At 39.8% G+C, this 17,126-nt stretch overlaps 1 protein-coding gene across 3 annotated transcripts in view; it reads right to left on the bottom strand.

The window, feature by feature from the left end:
* Positions 1 to 17,126, bottom strand: part of dnah12.L (dynein, axonemal, heavy chain 12 L homeolog) — a 95,077-nt gene that overhangs the window by 36,128 nt on the left and 41,823 nt on the right. For all 3 annotated transcript variants that reach the window (XM_018240378.2, XM_018240379.2, XM_018240377.2), the window contains 13 exons: positions 16,006 to 16,157; positions 14,655 to 14,793; positions 12,717 to 12,883; positions 10,619 to 10,874; positions 10,130 to 10,429; positions 8,658 to 8,836; positions 6,635 to 6,827; positions 4,968 to 5,129; positions 4,536 to 4,730; positions 4,045 to 4,178; positions 2,558 to 2,720; positions 2,304 to 2,384; positions 426 to 602 (listed from right to left, as the gene is read on the bottom strand). In XM_018240378.2, coding sequence (XP_018095867.1) covers positions 426 to 602; positions 2,304 to 2,384; positions 2,558 to 2,720; positions 4,045 to 4,178; positions 4,536 to 4,730; positions 4,968 to 5,129; positions 6,635 to 6,827; positions 8,658 to 8,836; positions 10,130 to 10,429; positions 10,619 to 10,874; positions 12,717 to 12,883; positions 14,655 to 14,793; positions 16,006 to 16,157 — 2,298 coding nt within the window. The remainder of the gene's footprint in view (positions 1 to 425; positions 603 to 2,303; positions 2,385 to 2,557; positions 2,721 to 4,044; positions 4,179 to 4,535; positions 4,731 to 4,967; positions 5,130 to 6,634; positions 6,828 to 8,657; positions 8,837 to 10,129; positions 10,430 to 10,618; positions 10,875 to 12,716; positions 12,884 to 14,654; positions 14,794 to 16,005; positions 16,158 to 17,126) is intronic.

Genomic DNA, 17,126 nt, shown 5'->3' with positions numbered 1-17,126 from the left:
ATCATTTGTCATTGCATTTGAAAATGTTAAAATAAAAGAGATTTAAAAAAAAAAAAAAATAATCCACAATTTAAAATACAAATAGCTTCTTCTAATATTGCAGTATTTTGTATATAAATGTTAATAACATGATAGAATAAGGGTGATGTGTGGTATGAGCAATATACCATGTATATTAAGTTCACTAGTGCAGCTCACATACTGTATATGGTGGTTAAAATAGCTAAAATCACAAGTGCCTATTTCAACTTTAGTGAACGCAGCAGTGCCGCAACACAAAACACAGCATTTATTGTATTTAATACCAGCAACCAATGAGATGTTTACCTTCGTTATTTTACTTACACCAGACTCCAAAAAGCTAAATGCTAATTGGTTGCTATAACTTAATCATGTCTACATGCCCCTCAATATTTAAAACTTGCCTTTAGGGTGTCCAAAGCCGACAGGGCAGCTTCCAGAGCTGGGATTGCCTCTGCCAGGTCACTCTCACACTCATTCTTAAGTGCCTGCGCTTCTGCAGCTTTCTGGCTGGCTATTTCTTCATCCACGCGGACTATTTTACTCTTCGCTTCTACTTCTGCTGATTCTTTCTCTATAATCTGGAAATCAGAAACATAAAAAGGCTACCCATCACTAACTGCCTCAGATCAGACTATTAATGTCACATCTAACTTCATGCTCAAGGGTGTCCTGTGCCTATCCTAGAATTTCTTCATCTATTTAGTTCTTTCTGTGGCTACAGGACTATCTGGGCTGCCCATTCACAAACTGCCTTAAAGGGGAACTATCACGAAAATGTAATATTAGCTTCATCATACTGAAATAAGAAACTTTCTAAGTACAACCAATTACAAATTCTGTACTGTTTCTGAAATAATCAAGTTTATATTCACCATTCCTCTCTCAGTATCTGTTTCTTCTCATTCTGTCTTCATGCAGCAGTTGTCAGATAATCATTGACAGTTAGATCCAATATATCTTTTAGGGGGGCTCCTTTTGCCTAGAAGATGTATTAGAGCTCATTCTATTAAAATCACCAGACATCACGTCTCTCTACATGCAGGATTTGTGCAAAAGGCAGTTATTTTGTTAGATTTTGTTTGTACTGGAATCAGTTATTTGAGTGAGATCTAATTCATCTGCTAGGAACCACCTTTAAGATATATTGGATCTAACTGTCAATGAATATCTGACACCCAACTGCTGCATGAAGACAGAATGAAGAGAAACAGATGCTGAGAGAGGAATAGTGAAGATAAACTTGATCATTTCAGAAACAATGCAGAATTTTTAATTCATTGTAGTTAAAAAGTTTCTTACTTCAGTATGAGGAAGCTTATATTAACTTTTCATTTTCACGATAGTTCCCCTTTAAATCAGACAATTGATGCTCAGGAAGCCCTATGTCTGGCCCGGTCTGGTTTTCCTACTGGGTTCTATGTTTTTATGGTTACAAGCCCATCTGGGTTGCCCATTTAAGACTGCCTGGCAGTGCTGGGCCAAATCTAAGGGGCAACATAGCTAAACTCCACCAGGGGCCCCTGCTTGTCACTGTCATGCTTTGCTGCTTCCTCTGCTGACCAGGGAGATAACATTAATGAAAACCAAATTAGGGGTTGTCAGGTAAATGAGGTGTGTGCCTAGTACTCCCGTTTGTTGCTCCCAAGGCTTATGCCTCTTCTGTCTACCCCTAGTTTTGGCACTGCTGCCTGGGATAAATGATTAATGTCCCATTGTATGCACAGAAAGTCTTGTGTCTATCTAAAGCTTTCTCCTCCTATTGGGTTCTATGTTTCTGTGGTTACTGTCCCATCTGGGCTGCCCATATCCAAACTGCCTGGCATAAGACTATTAACGTCCCATCTTAATTCTTGAGCAAGAAACATTGTGTCATCTAAAGCTTTCATCCCGTTCTGTGTTCTAGTTTCTTCGGTAACTGCTCCATCTAGGCTGCCTAGTCCCTTACTGCTTGAGAAACATCACACATTAATATTTCATCTCACTTCATTCTCAGGAAGCCCTGTGTCTATCTCAAGTCAAAGGGGCAGATTTATCAAAGAGTGAAGTTAGAGATCACCACAGTCCTCTAGAGTAAAATACTCTTTTTAAAAGAGTATTTATCAATGGGTTAAAGTGAAAGTTCACCCTTTGATAAATATGCCATAGAAATGAATGAAGAGTGGCAGAATTTCACTCTAGCGGACTGTGACGATCTCTATCTTCACTCTTTTATGAATATACCCCACTGTCTCCTAGTTCTGTACCTTAACCTTCCTTGCTGTGAGCCTCTGGTACTTTACCTTCATCATGTTGGCATTTTCCACTTTGGCTTCCTCCAGTTTCGGCTGCAAATCAACTAGCTCTTTCTTCATCTCCCCCACCTAAAACCCAAAATGAACACAAGAATTATTTATCCCCCTGTATCACCATGGAGAGAACAAAAAGCAGAATGGAGATGGATTTTCATTTTATTTTTCAAGCAGATTCGTGGCCGATAGAATAAGTTTCAGTGACTACAGCCCATTTGCTCATACTCTTTTTACACAGGACACACCTGTGACTCAGCAAAGGCCAGTTTATCCAAACCATTTGTGTATCGCTTTTTTGCTTTCATGACCGTGTCCCGTTTCTGGGATAAGAGCTGTCGGAAGGCTGCGATGAGTTCCAGGTATGATGTAGGGGTAACATAATTATGTCTCCCCAAGTCTCTCAGAAACCTGGTGATTATAAGAAGAAATTAGGACGTTACAAGCTGTGGGGGACCGTTATTGCTACAATCACAGGAATGTATCAGCATTGTTAGCAGATTAAAATACTTAAAGGAACAGTTCAGTATAAAAATAAAAACTGCATAAATAGGCTGTGAAAAATAAAATACATTTTCAATATAGTTAGCCGCAAAAATGTAATGTATAAAGGCTGGAATGACTGGATGTGTAACATAACATAACAGAACACAACTTCCTGCTTTTCAGCTCTCTAACTCTGAGTTAGTCAGTGACTATAAGGGGGGCCACATGGGACATAACTGTTCAGTGAGTTTACAATTGATCCTCAGCATTCAGCTCAGATTCAAAAGAAACAGTTATCGTCCATATGCCCCCCCCCCTCAAGTCATTGATTGGTTACTGCCTGGTAACCAGTCAGGGAAACCAAGAGAGTTGAAAAGCAGGAAGTAGTGTTCTGGCTATTATGTTACACATCCAGTCACTCCAGCCTTTATACATTACATTACATAACTAACTATTTTAGATACATTTTTACTAGTTTTTATACTGAACAATTCCTGTAAGGTGGCCATACACACAGAGATATCATATGAAACTAAATGGACTTGGATATCAGTTGGCTTGTTGATTGGCCAAGGCAAAAAATTTTGATTGGGCGCCCGGACATTGGCTAGGATTTACTGCTGAATAGTCAGATAGAGTTAGAATTCTATTTTTTCTACCTGTATACACCTGTATATCAGCTCTTAATATTTGTAATAAAAAACAAAAGATCTTTCCTGCGACCATCACAATTGTTATGTATACTGCCACCTTTACTGACTTGGGTCTCAGGGTAAGTAATGTGTGTTTGTAGCTTGTGGAACCTCTCAATGTGTTATTAATATTTATCAGGAATTTAGTTTCTGTTCATAACTTTACAGTCAGCTTTAGCACTCACTCATGTATCCACTCGCATGGATTGGGGGGGACAGTTTACATGATTAAGAGACAGATTAAGAGACCACAGATATCTTGCAAGTGGTGTGAAACTGGTGGTGGAGTAGCAGCTGGAGAAAAAGTGATGACTGAAGAATGTATCTTTATACGAAATATACATACAATTCCTCAAAGCAGTAGCCTGGATAACCTCTGTCTAAGAGAATGCTCCACTGTGCTGAATAAGAGAATATGTCTATTTACAGGCACTTTGTATAAAACATCTTATTGGCTGTAATTCTGCCCCATTGCTTGTGCTTAGTGTTGCTCATTTTTATCTGTGCCGAAAAATATGGCTGAATTTGGCACGCCCCAACAAGGAAAGTTTACTAACTTGTCAGAGAGAGCAATCGCTGAGGTGTGGAAGTATTTACAGATGGGCACGACTTCTCGTTGTTCATGTTCTGAAAGTTCCAACGTTTCCAAAAATTTAACAGCAACTCGTTCCAGGGCGTCTTCAGGCCAAGGCTGCAGGGCAATGAAACCAAGGGGTTACAGGTAACCAGTTAAGAGGCAAGAAAAACAGTTGGTTATTCATCTGTACTGGCTATGCCATGAGTTATGAGCATGAGTATTACATGAGGGCACCTCACAGACAGAACTGGCTTTAAAGGAGAACTAAACCCCCTGTTAATCAAAAATCCCCATCCCCTTCCGTCCATTGGCCCCTTCAATGCTTTCTCCTTAGTAACTCAGTGGAAATATGTCCCCAGGTCCTGAGCATTCTGGATAACAGGTCCTATACCTGTATATATATATATATATATATATATATATATATATCTATAAAATAGTAATAATCATGAGATGCAGAATGGACCCTACCTGGAACCAGTCGATGGTGCAGCAGTTGATGAGCGAAGGGAACTGCCGCAATCGGTTGCGAAAAGCCTCTCCAATTGGGCTAAAGGCGACCACGATATGAAGGTTTTCTTTGCAGCGGTTCACAAAGAAAGCGAAGAGAGCGAGCGGCCCCAGCTCCACATTCTTATTTCCAGCCTGGGCAGCTGGACGCACTCCCTGAGGTAAAGAGAAGTAATGATCAGAACAGAACCAGAAGAAGCTGATCTTTACTTGATTTGTTCACCCATGTGCTGGTCATATAGGATTCAGCGGATCATTGAATTTAATCATTATAGAGGCCTATGGGGACCCAATGGTAAAGAATCTATTCAAAAGGCAAATGATCAGCCCCCCAGGTGGATTTTGGTGCTTGTGTACCCTGCAATTCTGTCTCAGGTGAATACATAACGTTACCTCCATAATTTCCTGCTTTTCATCCGGGGCAAACAGATTTGGTACTTCCCCTGTATTCAGCAGGCTGTCCACATCTTCCAGAAATGCTTCTTGCTTGATCTGGGTGTCAGTAATGAGAAATACAGTTTTCTGGCCTTTAACTCCTGCGTTCTTCAGCAGGCTCTGCAAATAAAGGCGTGATGAGGGTGGTTAGCCTCCAACAACAATGACTGTCAGGTGCCACCATATACTTCGAAGTCATAAAGATACTGTCCAGGGGTGTAACTACAGAGGAAGCAGACCCTGCGGCTGCAGGGGGCCCAGGAGGTATAGGGGTCCCATGAGGCCCTAATCAATGAGCAATTTCAATATATAATGGAAAAACAGGACATCCTCTAGACATTTTGGGTGCCTGAAAAATAGTTTGCTGTGGGGCCAAGTGATATCTAGTTACCCCACTGATACATAAGAATATAAAGTGTTTACTAATTGTTGCAAACAGTGTCTTTAATTTTGTAAATTAGTGTCTTTTGCGGGTAAAAACATATTTACGGTGGGTGTGTAGTTTATGGTACAGGTATGGGATGTAATATCCAGAATGCTTGGGATCTGGGGTTTTCCGGATAAGGGGTCTGTCTGTAATGTGGATCTCCATACTTAGGGGGTTATTTACTAAACCTCAGATTTATCTGGTTGGTATTTTTGGAGCAAAATCTCGAATTTTTCAATATTTATTATACCTCGATGCCGCAAAAAGCCAAATCTGAAAATCAGCCATCTCAGACCTGTTAAGGACATGTATAAGTCAATGGGAGATGCTCCTATCCCAATTGGAAGTTGTCATGGTCTTTGCTGGGTCTTGCCTTATAATCTGATAAATTCAGGGTTTTCGTGCAAAACCACGAAAAAATTTAGCGATTCGGAATAAAGTCCAAAAAAATCGAACTATTTGGGTTTTCTTCGATTTTATCGGGTTTTTTACCAATCCAATTTATTTGAGTTATTTTATTAATGCATAAGGAAAAATTGGGAATGGGAGTTTGAGCTAACTTTTTCTATTTAAATTAGATTTTAGTAAATAATCCCTTTAAACTCTGCCAAAAATGTTTTTTAACAGTAAATAATATCAGATTGTTCTGCTTCCAATAAGGAATAATTATATCTTAGTTGGGCTCAACTCAAAGAACTTTGAATAAAAAAAACTGAATTATTTGTTAAAATGGAGTCTATGGGAGACGGCCTTCCCTTAATTCAGAGCTTCCTGGATAAAGTGTTTCCAGATAACAGATCCTATACCTGTACTCATATTATGTATTTCATTTTTAGCAAAATTGTGGCAGGGATTTCTAAATATACTGCAAGGGATCAAAGAGAATCATTTTACTGCACCTACCTGGAGTAACATTGGAGTATGGATGTTACGGAGATAAGAAAGTGCAGCTGAGGCAGGGCAGCAAAAACAAAAAAGCTTTCTTATACATAAATAATAATAATAAAAAAAATAATAAATAATCTCTGATGTTCATGGGGATATAAAAATTTTGTATTTATGTGATCACTGTACCCCTTCAAGACAATGAGACTGAAGTGGAAATAGCTTTGTAGACCCATAGTAAATAAGGAAAAGGATATAGTAAAAAAGGAAGATTGTTGAATCCTAGATTTATCATGTGTGTGTGTCTATGTACCTTGAGGTCCTCTCTCCACTCATTCATCCCGTAACTCTTGGAGATTTCTGGTTGGAAGATGAACATCTTGGCCATGGCTGTTGCCAATCGAGTCATTGATTGCCGACCACTTCCACCCACTCCCACCAGCAAAGCATTGCCACCGGGTTGCTTCAGGATGCGGCAAATGCGGGATAAATGTTCTAAAACATACCTGTAATAATGCGGAGTGTCAGTGATGTGCATATGTACAAAAATCCCTAGGAAGTAATAACTCACAGACGGGTAAGTAAATGACGGGCTCACGTTAGAGTTCATTCGTTTTGTGCCAAAAATACTAAAAGGGTTAGGAATATTTTCCCCTCTGAGGCAAATTGGAGAGGCTTCCAATGGGGATTTTCGCCTTTCTCTGGATCAACTGGCAGTTACAGTTCCAATTCGGACCTTACTGAATTTGTAGATGGACTGAATAGATGTACCCCTTTTATTAAAGTCACTTTACACTGTAACATGGTTAGTATCCCCTTTGTGATGGGATGGTGAAAAACACCGTAAAGGGCCATCTGGAAACTGACCTATATGTCAAACAAACAGCTAGGAATACACTATTGAGATATGATTCCTTTCACCCTCCACATATAAAAATATCCCTGCCCAGATCACAGGTTTTGCGGGTGAGACGTATAGTTCAGAATGAACAACAACAGGCTGACAGAGTAGTGGGAGAAATTTAGAATGAGAGGGTATCCAAATAGAATCTTGGAGGGAGCTGAAAGTGAGATTAAAAGGCCTGACCATGACACTGGGAACAAGTTAAAAAATAAAAATACAGATCAAAATATAAAGAGAATTCCATTTGTAAATCAGTACAACATGTTAAGCGGTGAGATCGCCAGGGTAATGAGGAAAGAGTGGAGTTTGTTAACTAGAAATCTTCCAGATAAAATTGCATTCAAATCCCCACCAGTAATGTCATATGTAAAGGCAGATACAATCGGAACGAAATTGGTGAAGGCAGATCTAGACTCATATTCAAAGCATGTACAAACCTTTTTAAAAACACCCAAAAATGGGACCTTCCGGTGCTGTGGATGTAGTCACTGCAGTAATGTGTTGAAAGGAGAATGAATAAACCACCCCTTGAAGGGTACCCGTATTCCCATTAGGGGCTTTTCTACCTGTGCATCCACATATGTGGTTTATTTTATTAAATGCCCCTGTGGGAAAACATTTGTGGGGAAAACTGTTCGATGTGTGAGGGAAAGGCTCACTGAACATAAGTCAGCTATCAGGAACAAACTGAATCAACCAGTTGCTAAACACTTCAATGAAAGTGGTGACACAATGGGGGTCATTTATCAACACTGGGCAAATTTGCCCATGGGCAGTAACCAATGGTAACCAATCAAATTGCTGCATTCATTGTTCTGCTTGCAGCTGGTTTCAAAAAGCTAATCACTGATTGGTTGCTATAGGTAACTGCCCACGGGCAAATTTGCCCAGTGTTGATAAATGAGCCCCATTAAGTCAGGTTTTCAAATCTTAGATTCAGTTCCAAGAAGGAGACGTGGGGGAGATCGTGACAAGGAATTACTGCGTAGGGAGGCACAATGGATAAGGAGATTAGGGACTTTATCCCCAAACAGACTGAATCCTGAATATGATATGAATATATTTTTATAGAAATAATTGTTTAACTTTGAGTTGATCTTATTCTTTTATAGGTTGTTACATGGACACTTTGTATTCCTTTTCTGCAGGCAGCTTCTGCATCCAACAGCCTTGTTGTATCAAATGCACGCGGCGACTACATCCGACATTCCTAAAACTAACCTTATCTTCGTCTCATCCGACTTGACGCCAGCGTTTCATCGCGTGGCGTCGGATCAGAGCTAAATCGCCCATGTAGTTCTACCCTTAGGGTTGAACTTGATGGACATGTGTATTTTTTCAACCTAATTGACTATGTACTGGAATCAGTCTGAAAAATGCAATAATATGGAATCTGATAATGTATTTAGCATCACACAGAACCTGAATGTACCTGAATATAACAAGGTTCATCCTACTCTTGTGCGTCTGGTTATACTCATCCAAACAGCGTTCCACAATTTCATTGAACTCTTGCACGCTGGGGATTTCTGCATACAGTCTCTCGTCTCCTTCAAGATCAGGGTTTAGGTAGTCCCCAAACAGCAGGTTGCGGAAGTCCTCTTCTGAAAGCTAAAAGGGACCATTTATTAAAGAAGCCATAATGTTGTTTCCATTAATAAAATTGCAATCATTTGGTGGAAGCAGAGTGTAGGGTTTTCTAAGAGGATGATGAGATCAAATACTGTATTGCAATCTCTTAAAGGGGTGGATAGTAAGCAACTTTTCAATTGGCCTTTATTTTTTTAAAATCGTTTTTGAATTATTTGCCTTCTTCTTCTGACTCTTTCCAGCTTTCAAATGGTTTTAGTAAGTTATAGAATGTCCATTTCTGAGCAACTTTTGAAATGGTCTTCATTATTTATTTTTTATCCTTTTTCATTATTTGCCTGTTTCTTCTAACACTTTCCAGCTTTTAAATGGGGTCACTGACTCCATCAGGCTAAAAATTTATTGTTATTGCTACTTTTTATTACTCGTCTTTCTATTCAGACCCTTTCCTATTCATATTCCAGTCTCTTATTTATATCAATGCATGGTTGCTAGGTAAATTTGGACCCTAGCAACCAGACTGCTGAAACTGCAAACTGGAGAGCTGCTGAGTAAAAAGCTAAATAAACAAAAAAACACAAGTAATAAAAAATGAAAACCAATTGCAAATTGTCTCAGAATATCATTCTCTACATCATACTAATAGTTAATTTAAAGGGGTTGTTCACTAAAGGGGGGTCACTGACCCCAACTAAAAAAATGAATGCTCTATAAACCTACAAATGTATTTTTATTGCTACTTTTAATTACTCATTTTTCTATTCAGACATCTTGTTTTCATATTCCAGTTTTTATTCAAATCAATGCATGGTTGCTAGAGTAATTTGGACCCTAGCAACCAGATCGCTGAAACTGCAAACTGAAGAGCTGCTGAATAAAAGGTAACAGTTAATTTAAAGGTGAACAACCCCTTTAATTTACCCATAAATGGGCAGATCCATTTGTTTGGAGACGTTTCCAAAGGAGTGGATATGGTTGGACTGTGCCAACAGGACACTGGGAAAAAACCTGGTGGGCCCCCAGCTCTTGAGGGCCCCGTCAGCCCAGATCCGCATCCTGCACTGCTTCTTCCTGCCGCGACCTCCCTTCTTCAGGCGGTCACAGCAAAAACATGTGTGGAGCAAGATGGGGGTCCGGAGGGGACCCCTGAAACTGCAGCTCAGGTGGGCCCCCCCCCCGACCTTAGGAGCAGATCTTGCACTGATATGCCCAACTAGAGTGTGTAATATCAGGCTGATACGTGATACGTGTGTGTATGGCCATCTTTAAATCCGGGACACTTATTAAACTGACACTGGTTTCGGAAATACTTACAGGCTGAGATTCTTGTTTGAGATGTTCAAATACACCATCGAAGTTCTCCTTGAAGTGATCTTTCACAACATCTTTGATTAATTTAAAGAGCCAGGATCTGTCTTTGTCATCCACCAGACGGTCGTAGAAGACTCGAAGGACCTCGTGAACGAAGAGCCGCACCAAGACGCGCTTATTCTCTACCGACTCCTTCTTGACGAGCAGGCAGCCTTGTACCACCCTGGAGAAATCCCGTAGATTGAAAGTGTAATGGGATTTGGCTGGTGTAGGGAGCAGGTTCTCCATCGCCTTCTTGTAAACCTAAAATATACAACCATATGCAATGTGTAAGAGATGCAGAAAAAGACTTTATATAACAGATTCACGTGTGTGGTTATTACATACCCAGAATTGTAACATACTCATTTGCAATACTATAAAAGGATATAAATCACTCCAGCTGCCCCTAACAAGATGGCTCCAAGTGGCAGAGCAATAAGCAACTCTTACCTCCATTGTCCCATTAACTATTTGGTTCCCAACCGTGAAGAAGTCTGGGGGGAACTCATTGTTTCGGAGATAGAAAGCAACAATGGCTGAGAAGATGCGCACCATGGTCTCATCACTAAATGCATTGATGGTGAAAACGTTGAAGTGACGCAAGAAGCGCGGAGTGACGGCGTTCCTTCCCCCACCCGGGGGACCCATTGCTCCCACCAGCTGAATGTCTACCAGGGACAATTTAGAGGTATCCTTCAAATCATACCTGTAAGTAGGAGAAATCACATGTTTAGATACATTAATTAAACTGACTCAATACTCATGCTTAGTACAGGGAATACCTATGCTGCCATAGTTTTTGGGATCTCTCTGTACAGACTATGAGCAAACTTAGGAGACCGTTCCTGCTTAATTTTTGCTTTGTACATAGGAATACCTATGCTGCCATAGTTTTATGGGATCTCTCTGTACAGACTATGAGCAAACTTAGGGACTGTTCCTGCTGAATTGTGCTTAGTACAGGGAATACCTATGCTGCCATAGTTTTATGGGATCTCTCTGTACAGACTATGAGCAAACTTAGGGGACTGTTCCTGCTGAATTGTGCTTAGTACAGGGAATACCTATGCTGCCATAGTTTTATGGGATCTCTCTGTACAGACTATGAGCAAACTTAGGGGGCTGTTCCTGCTGAATTGTGCTTAGTACATAGGAATACCTATGCTGCCATAGTTTTATGGGATCTCTCTGTACAGACTATGAGCAAATTTAGGGACTGTTCCTGCTGAATTGTGCTTAGTACAGGGGAATACCTATGCTGCCATAGTTTTATGGGATCTCTCTGTACAGACTATGAGCAAACTTAGGGGACTGTTCCTGCTGAATTGTGCTTAGTACAGGGAATACCTATGCTGCCATAGTTTTATGGGATCTCTCTGTACAGACTATGAGCAAACTTAGGAGACTGTTCCTGCTGAATTGTGCTTAGTACAGAGGAATACCTATGCTGCCATAGTTTTATGGGATCTCTCTGTACAGACTATGAGCAAACTTAGGGGACTGTTCCTGCTGAATTGTGCTTAGTACAGGGGAATACCTATGCTGTCATAACATTATGATTTCTCTCTATACAGGAAATGACCCAACTAGAGATGTGTGCTATATATTAATTAATCACACACTAATGGTGCCAAACTATACCATGGCTTCCTTTAATAAATGTTGAATTAGAACTATAACAACAAACAAGAGATCTTGACGGCTAAGGAAGTGTTATCAAACATCCACAACAATAATAACAGAGACTGAGGCAAGGTTGAAGCTGTAACTGACTTGTTGATGCAGAATTTTAAAATTCTAAAAATATGGACATTTACATTTACGAATTTTTGGGACCTGTGGATTCAGTATCACCAGCCATGAGGATTTGATTGTTCCAATTTGAATTATTGAAAGGTTTAAGAATGGGTTAATTCTTATATTCCCTTTTGTTCAAATATCATACCTTTGTATGCTTGGAGCGTTAGTTTGGCAGATCATCTCTATCTTTCCCTCTACTTTCTCTTCCCAACCCATTTTATCTTCCTTTTCTTTTTTTTCTCTCTCCTTCATATGTTTTTTGTATTTTCATAGGCCCACTGATATTTGAGGATGGAAAGCACTTTTGTAATACAGGTATGGGACCTGTTATCCAGAATGCTCAGTACCTGAGGTTTTCCGGATAACTGATCTTTCCATAATTTGGATCTTCATACCTTAAGTCTACTAGAAAATCATTTAAACATTAGATAAACCCAATAGGCTGGTTTTGCTTCCAATAAGGATTAATTATATCTTAGTTGGGATCAAGTACAATCTACTGTTTTATTATTACACAGAAAAAGGGAATTATTTTTAAAAATTCTGATTAATTTATTATAATGGAGTCTATGGGAGACGTCCTTTCCATAATTCAGAGCATTCTGGAGAATGGGTTTCCAGATAACGCATCCCATACCTGTACTTGATGTTAAAAAATATAACTTGTAGACTGTCATCACTGTGCATGTTTGTAAAGTTTGGAAAAAGTCTCAATAAAAAGCATTGAAACATAAAAATATTTAATTACCAGTTTCCATGGTCAAAAAACTGGCGAAGTAGTTCAATGGGAGGTTGTGCTCCATATTTCTCCAAAGCAGGCATATTCATGTCATCCACAAATATAACACATTTCTTTCCCATTGGAGGTCCATACACGCCTTTGCGCCTTTTATCCAGTCTGTCCATTACGATATTCTTAAACAAACATTGTGGGTTTTAATTCAAGAATCAGGTTGCTGCACCGTTGCTTATAAATATCACCAATAAACATTGGTTTCCAATTATAATAATAGCTTTAAGTAATTTTTTACTAAATTGTGAATGTGTCACATTTAAAAAAGAACTAATCCCTAATTATGAATATGGCTAGAAATGGCATATTTTACATACTGAACCTTATTGCACCAGCCTAAAGTTCAGCTTCTCTTTAGAAGTAATGATCCAGGACTTCAAATTTGTCACAGGGGGTCACCATCTTGGAAAGTGTCTGTCTCACATGCTCAGTGGGCTCTGATTGGCTGTTGAGAAGCTAAGCTGAGCCCTAATTATCCAGCAGAAAATGGGCTTCCCTATAATATAAGCTGATGCTACAGGTTTGCTGATTATTCAATTCTGATGCTAATTGCACTGGTTTCTGTGCTGCCATGTAGTAATTATGTGTATTAATTACTAATCAGCCTTATATTGTGACATTTCTATTCTATGTGTACTGTATATTGTGAGTGGCTCCCTAAGCTCAGTAAGTGACAGCAGCACAGAGCATGTGCAGTGAATCAGCAGAAAAGAAGATGGGGAGCTACTGGGGCATCTTTAGAGACACAGATCTTTACTGGCTGGTACAGAAGCACAAAACATGATATACAAAATTTCTGCACTACTTCTTTAGTTAAAGGAACAGTAACACCAAATACTGAAAGTGTTTAATAATGACTATATAATTTAGTGTTGCCCTGCACTGGTAAAACTAGTGTATTTGCTATAGAAAGACATAGATTATATAAACAAGCTGCTGTGTAGCCATGGGGGCAGCCATTCAAGCACAGGATACACAGTAGATAACAGATAAGTACTACTATAGTTTATATAAACAAGCTGCTGTGTAGCCATGGGGGCAGCCATTCAAGCACAGGATACACAGTAGATAACAGATAAGTACTACTATAGTTTATATAAACAAGCTGCTGTGTAGCCATGGAGACAGCCATTCAAGCACAGGATACACAGTAGATAACAGATAAGTACTACTATAGTTTATATAAACAAGCTGCTATGTAGCCACGGGGGCAGCCATTCAAGCACAGGATACACAGTAGATAACAGATAAGTACTACTATAGTTTATATAAACAAGCTGCTGTGTAGCCACGGGGGCAGCCATTCAAGCACAGGATACACAGTAGATAACAGATAAGTACTACTATAGTTCATATAAACAAGCTGCTGTGTAGCCATGGGGGCAGCCATTCAAGCACAGGATACACAGTAGATAACAGATAAGTACTACTATAGTTTATATAAACAAGCTGCTGTGTAGCCATGGGGGCAACCATTCAAGCACAGGATACACAGTAGATAACAGATAAGTACTACTATAGTTTATATAAACAAGCTGCTGTGTAGCCATGGGGGCAACCATTCAAGCACAGGATACACAGTAGATAACAGAAAAGTACTACTATAGTTTATATAAACAAGCTACTGTGTAGCCATGGGGGTAGCCATATTGTCATTCCTTTAAAACACTTTCATTTATTGGTAATACTGTTCTGTTAAGTTTACTTCTAATTTAAAAATGAAAAATACTTCCCAGCATCCTTTTGGGTGATGCTGTCACTTATCCTGTCGTTGACAAGAAAAGTATCACTTACTTTGCGCTTAAAAATAAAAACTAACTTGTGTTGTGTTTGCCCAGCCCAAGAGGCAATGTAAATGGCAGATTTAAATAATTGACTTGATAACATTCTGACCTGGATCTGATTGGCGCTGGTTCGAGCAGAGAAATTAATAAAGAAAGGAAAGAACTTCTCCTTGTCCAAACTGTTCATTAACTTGTCCTTAACATAAACTGATTTTCCAGTACCGGTTGGGCCGACAAATAACAGGGGTCTAGGAGAAAGGAGAGTTCTTTGTTACAGCCAGACACACAGACAACAGATACAGATGAACAGTGATTCAAATGTTATGTAATGGAATCTGAGAGATTTCCTTCTTATGCATTTAAACAGTGGCGTAACCAGAGTGCGTCAGGCCACCCTGCAAAAAAATCTTTAGAGGGGCCCAGCGCACTCCGATCCCCATCCTCCCGCCCCTTCCTGCACCTCCCCAACTCCGCCTACTCCTGACGTGACTTGCGTCCCCCTTCCTCTCTGCAGATAAGAGAGCGGCTGGGGAGGAGGCAGTTTTTTATTAGCTATAGAGGAAGCAGTCCCCACAGTCTGGGCCCCCCTGTTCCCTGTCCCCCCTGCAACTGCGTGGTCTGCTTCCTCTATAATTACCCATCCCAACTGCATTTAAACCTGACTTCTCTCAGAGCGTTAAAATATGGGGTCAATAAAAATGAATTAAAACCATAAGCTTTATCTTACACTATGGTGCAATTTCAAGGACTCCAACTGTATTCACTTAGACTGTAAGCTCTATGGGGCAGGGACCTCCTTCCTATATTCTTATAAACGGTGAGTTCTGATGTCATCAGTTATAAACGGTGAGTTCTGATGTCATTTCTGTCACATGACTCACTGAAATGTGTGTATTATAATAAATAAAGTACCCCCAGTTGTAAAATATGAGGATATTAGAAGTTACCTCGGAGTTCCATGACCTGTATAAAAACACTCGGCCTTCGGCCTCGTACTTTTATATGGTCATGAAACTCCTCGGTAACTTATAGTATCCTTATATTTTACAGAGGGGGTACTTTATTCAGTATATAATGTACAGTACTGCGTGTTCTTACAGCTCTTTATAAATAAAGTTATACATACATGCCTAGTCAACAGACTAAAGGTCATAGACTGGACATCACCCCAACATAAAAACATATAGGGCTAATTTCCTTAGGGTAGGTGCAAGGTCTAGACAAAATTAGTTCTGCTCACTTAGATTTTTGCTTTTATCTACCTGTGGCCCCTTAACTTAAAAGAAAGTTGTCACTCTCTGCTGCCCGCTATGCAAACATGAGTACTCTAGGCTTAGAGTGCAGTATGGGGTGCAATAGAGTGCAATTAATTGCAAGTGAAAAAGCTAACAATGCTCACTTTTAATACACAAAGTCCAGGGGATACAGCCCAGTATCACTGTACTAAGCTAGAAACTCACTTTTCATATCTGATGCACATATCCATGAGGAAGGTGTATCTGACAGTGTCCATTGTTGGGACAATAATATCCTGAATTTTTGTCTGCTTGTCGCCAACGTTGGTGCTTTTGATGAACTCATTCCAGTGAACCCAGCGGCCCCTTCCCTTCAGCTGGAGAGAAAAAGCAAAACTCATCAGATTCTTTTATGCAAAGTGAAGCCTTCTGAAATCAGAAGGTATTTACTTGTCTTGTGCCATACACACAGCACTGCCTAGATACCAAAAATGGCAGTATTAATTCTCCCATAAGGCATCATGGGCAGAGACATGCAAGTCACTCCTTTATGTCCCTTTGGCCAACTCTGCATCCAGAACCTCTGGTTTTATAGCACAGATAAAGCCTGATGGCTCAGAGCCATATATCCAAACTTGCAGCCGGTTTCCATCTTGTTAGATCTCATCAGTGCAACATATTGGAACATGGCTTCTGAGGGGGTAGGACTTGTTGAGTAGCGAAATAGAAAACCATACCTGGTTAGGATGAGAAGGGCTAAAAGGAACCAAAAAGCCCTTCATACGCAATTACATGCAAAGTGAAGCCTTCTGAAATCAGAAGGTATTTACTTGTCCCATGCCATATAAATAGCACTGCAATTCCAAGGCTTTACTTTGCATGTAATTGCTTGTGAAGGGCTTTTTAGCTCATCTCACCCTAACCAGGTTCTGTTTTCTCTTCAAATTCTTTTATGAAATTCTTGTCTGATTTTTTCTTTTATTTCTTAAAAAAGAAAAAGTGTTTATAATACACCTCTACCCTTTGTTAGATCCAATGCTTTTTCTGGTGCTGGCACAGTAATACCTTGTAATATATAACAAACAAGGGAAAGTTGTGCTCACCACTAATTTTTAAAACCATTAGGCGGGGGTGCAATGAGGCCGTGACCACAAAATACGTATAGAAAAATACAAGAGTCCTCTGCATTCAACCCATTATCAATATATTTAAGACATTGAGAAATTTTGTGCCTTAAGCTACTAAAAAATGCCTTACCCTTTAATCTAGGGATGCACCGAATCCAGGATTCGGTTCGGGATTCGGGCAGGATTCAGGCTTTTTCAGCAGGATTCGGATTCTGCCGA

This window comes from Xenopus laevis, chromosome 4L (genome assembly GCF_017654675.1).
Source record: "Xenopus laevis strain J_2021 chromosome 4L, Xenopus_laevis_v10.1, whole genome shotgun sequence".
NCBI classification, from domain to species: Eukaryota; Metazoa; Chordata; class Amphibia; order Anura; family Pipidae; genus Xenopus; species Xenopus laevis.
The sequence above is the reverse complement of the archived record's forward strand: the minus strand, read 5'-3'. Positions and strand labels throughout refer to the sequence as shown.